We start from the raw sequence: 3,454 nt of genomic DNA, 5'->3' as shown, positions 1-3,454 counted from the left end.
CCCGTTCCCCATTCCTGTCCCCCGTCCCCCGGGCCCCCGTCCCAATCCCATCCCCAATCCAAATCCAATTCCAATCCCATCCCCATTCCCCATTCCCCATTCCCCATTCCCCGCTCCCACCCCCAGGCCCCGCCCCCTACCGTGACTCAGCCGCCCCCCGGCCTCCCATTGGCCCCGCCCGTGCCCGCGCGGCAGGCGGCGGGGGCGGCGGGGCAGGCCATTGGCTGCGGCGGCGGTGACGTCAGGGGGCGGCGGGAGCGTGACTCAGCAGGGCCGCGCTGACTCAGCGCTCCGCGCCGGTAAAGGCTCGGTGCGGGCTCCGCTCCGTGCCGCTGTCCCCGCTCCGCGCCGCTGTCCCCGCTCCGTGCCGCTGCTCCCGCTCCGTGTCGGGCCCCGCTCCGTGCCGCTGTCCCCGCTCCGTGTCGGGCCCCGCTCCGTGCCGCTGTCCCCGCTCCGTGCCGGGCCCCGCTCCGTGCCGCTGCTCCCACTCCGTGCCGCTGCTCCCGCTCCGTGTCGGGCCCGCTCCGTGCCGCTGTCCCCGCTCCGCGCCGCTGTCCCGCGGGCCATGGAGCTGCCGTGGCTGGGCCAGCACTGCTCCGAGCGCACCTGCAAGCAGCTGGGTGAGTGCGGGCCCGCACGGTGCCGCGCTGGCCCCGGGGCTGTCCGGGGGTAGTGGCGACACCAGAGCTGCTGCTCTGCTCCCCCCTCGGTGCGGATAGGGAAAGAGTGATAGCTGCTGTTCCTGCGCGTGTTAAGTTGCTCAGGAATGGTTTTCAAGGTTAAAAGAATTCCTGAAACTGGGCTTTGCGTTTGTACTTCAGCTCTAAGCTCCTGACTAATTGCTCACTGAGGTTTCTGCATTCGAGGAGCTCCTGATGTGCTTATGGCTTGTGTTTGTCTTACGCTGGGGATAAAAAGAGGAAAACTTACCACTCTTGCTCTTTTAGTTTTAATATTTCTGAAGAACGGTCTAATCTCTATAGAGATAATTGGATTGCAACTCGACAAAACTGCTTGAGAATTTATTTGTAGACTTCTGTGAGTAGTCTTAGAGTTGTTAGCTTTGTTCCATAAAAATGTTTTCTCTTTTATTCTTCTCCCAGATTTCCTTCCTCTGAAGTGTGATGCATGTGGGGAAGTCTTCTGTAAAGATCACATCCGTTACGATGAGCACAAGTGCAGCTCTGCCTACAAGAAAGTGAGTTCTGCCTGACGTCACCTACAGAATTCAGCTGAATTATGCCAAGTCATTGAATTGCTAAGTCATTTATAAGGGCTGCTCTGAAACTTCACCTGTGGTTTCAATAAAAGTGGATGGGAGAGCCTCAAGATGCAAGTTAATGATACATCTGGATTTCAAATATATAGAAACATGACATTTCAGAGGCCAGAACTGCTAGATTCTAGTTTTTTTTCATTTATAGTGCATTTTTCAGAGAGGAGTGCTTTATATTTCAAGTAATGTATTGTGGTTTAAAATTTTCTGGGGTCCAAGTCCTGTAAGTTGAAGAACATCAAACTTGAAACTACTGAAGAAGTAAATAGAACAAGTGGGTCCAAACTTTGATCTCTGGCCTGTACTTGGGCTTTGAAGTATTCAAAGGCTGTAATTCCAGAAAAGCCAAAAGGATATTTAAAGTCAACTTACCAAATACATTGCTACAAATTGGTTTGGCAAAGCATTTCTGTGTGGTTTTTGGATGGGGATTTGCAGTTACGGTTGTGAAGTGTATCTTTAAAAGCATTAGCAAAATAGGAACATGAAATATTTAGGAATATATTTCTATTATCTATGGGTAAGAGATGGGGAAGGACACAAAAATAGGGTTGGACTTGATTATCTTAAAGGTCTATTTCAATCTAAACAGTTCTTTAATTCTGTGGTGCTGATGTGTGCTGTGTATTCTTAGAATGTGCAGGTCCCAGTGTGTCCCCTCTGTAACACTCCTATCCCAGTGCAGAAGGGAGAAATCCCAGATATTGTGGTTGGAGCCCACATGGATAAAGACTGCAAATACAATCCAGCACAGCAAAAGCAGAAGGTAAGAAAACTGCTGCTGAAGTCTAAGCTGCCTTCCTGTGCCTTCAGTTTGGTCATGGCTCACAGAAAGCAAACACAGCCAACTTCCTGTCCTCTCTTACTCAGATCTTCACAAACAAATGCACCAAGCCAGGCTGCAAAAGAAAAGAGATGATGAAGGTGGTTTGTGAACAGTGTGGTGGCAGCTTCTGCATAAAACATCGGCATCCTCTGGATCACGACTGCAGAGGGAGCAGCCAGCCCATCTCCAAGGCAGGGTGAGCTGGACTGGGAATATTTCAGCTCAAGATGGGATCTCAGGGCTGGTATCAAGGCTTGGTGGGGAGCTTGGACTGACAGGGAATTCTGGAAACTACTGGTCATGTCAATAAAGTAACCATGATTTCCTCTTGCATCTCAGGCTGAATTTCTGGAATGTCAGCCTTAATTTCTGAGCCAAGAGAAAAAGCTTGTTAAATGTTATCCTGATTTTTCAAGCTTACCTGCATCAGTCTTTCCCAATTGAGAATATTTGCCAACTCAAGCACCCTTTGGGGTCTAGGTTGACATACTGGAATCCTAAAGCTCTGTCCAGCACCTTAAAGTAACCAAGAATAATCAATTCCCTGACAAACCAAGTTTGAACTTTATGTTAATAAAAAAAAAAAAAATCTGTATTTTGCAGGCAGACATACCTTGACTGTTCTGTGCAGTAGGACTGTGAGATTTGTGTGACAGATGCAGATGATTAAACTGGATGGAAGAGTGAAAATGCAGAGTGCATAGATGCTGAGCTTGGTTGTGTTTGTTTGTAGATATGCAGCTCTGATGAGAGCATCTCATCCCTCCTTCAAGTCCCCAGGAGCAACTGGAGTGCCTTCTAATGGGAATTGTCAGCACAACAGGTATCAGCTGCACCAGGAGAAAAGAGAAACTAAAACCAGGCTGGGTGTCCACACGGTGTGGCAGTGCCACTGTCACACCTCTAACTGCTCCAGAGTTGGTGGGTGACCTGTAAATGGTGTTGGGAGTGCAGCAGAGGGGCTCTGACAGCACAGGTAAATCCCTGCTTCTCTACAGTGCAGTGATTAGAGTGGCCTCGTAGATAAAAGCATTAAGGCATCAAATTGTATCTGCAGGTTGGTCTCGCACCTGTTCAGTGGGTTTGGCCAAGTTCTGGGGAAATGGTGTGTCATCAGCCTGAGGAAAACACAGCAAGCACCTGAATTAAAATAAATGTGACTGAAAGTTCCAGTTGTGCAATCCTTACAGTGCATTCTTACGTCTTACAGGTGCAGATAGTAGAGGCTCATCGCATCTGGATCAAACCTTTAAAATAAAGTTAATATTTTTCCCCTCTCTTTAAATTTCTATGTAATTAACTTATTTTTGTCATTATTTTGTATGCATTCAATAAACTGTTACCCTTTCCAA

The 3,454-nt window shown here is 48.6% G+C and overlaps 1 protein-coding gene across 3 annotated transcripts; it reads left to right on the top strand.

Annotated features, from left to right (window-relative positions):
- Positions 1-291: 291 nt before the first annotated feature.
- ZFAND2A (zinc finger AN1-type containing 2A) lies at positions 292-3,454 on the top strand. Of its 3 annotated transcripts, none has more exons than XM_077786881.1 (6): positions 292-310; positions 1,104-1,198; positions 1,911-2,042; positions 2,147-2,298; positions 2,836-3,078; positions 3,160-3,454. In XM_077786881.1, the coding sequence occupies exons 3-5, from the start codon at positions 1,998-2,000 to the stop codon at positions 3,029-3,031; spliced, it is 393 nt and encodes a 130-aa protein (XP_077643007.1). In that variant the 5' UTR covers positions 292-310; positions 1,104-1,198; positions 1,911-1,997; the 3' UTR covers positions 3,032-3,078; positions 3,160-3,454. The 3 variants fall into 3 exon arrangements, with proteins under 3 accessions (XP_077643007.1, XP_021395325.1, XP_021395324.2); XM_021539649.3 differs by lacking the exon at positions 292-310 and adding an exon at positions 465-620 and having other exon boundaries at positions 2,836-2,925; positions 3,313-3,454; XM_021539650.3 differs by lacking the exons at positions 292-310; positions 2,836-3,078; positions 3,160-3,454 and adding an exon at positions 456-620 and having other exon boundaries at positions 2,147-2,302.

This window comes from Lonchura striata, chromosome 16, assembly GCF_046129695.1.
Source record: "Lonchura striata isolate bLonStr1 chromosome 16, bLonStr1.mat, whole genome shotgun sequence".
NCBI classification, from domain to species: domain Eukaryota; kingdom Metazoa; phylum Chordata; class Aves; order Passeriformes; family Estrildidae; genus Lonchura; species Lonchura striata.
Note: the sequence above shows the minus strand (reverse complement) of the source record. Positions and strands in the feature narration are given on the sequence as shown.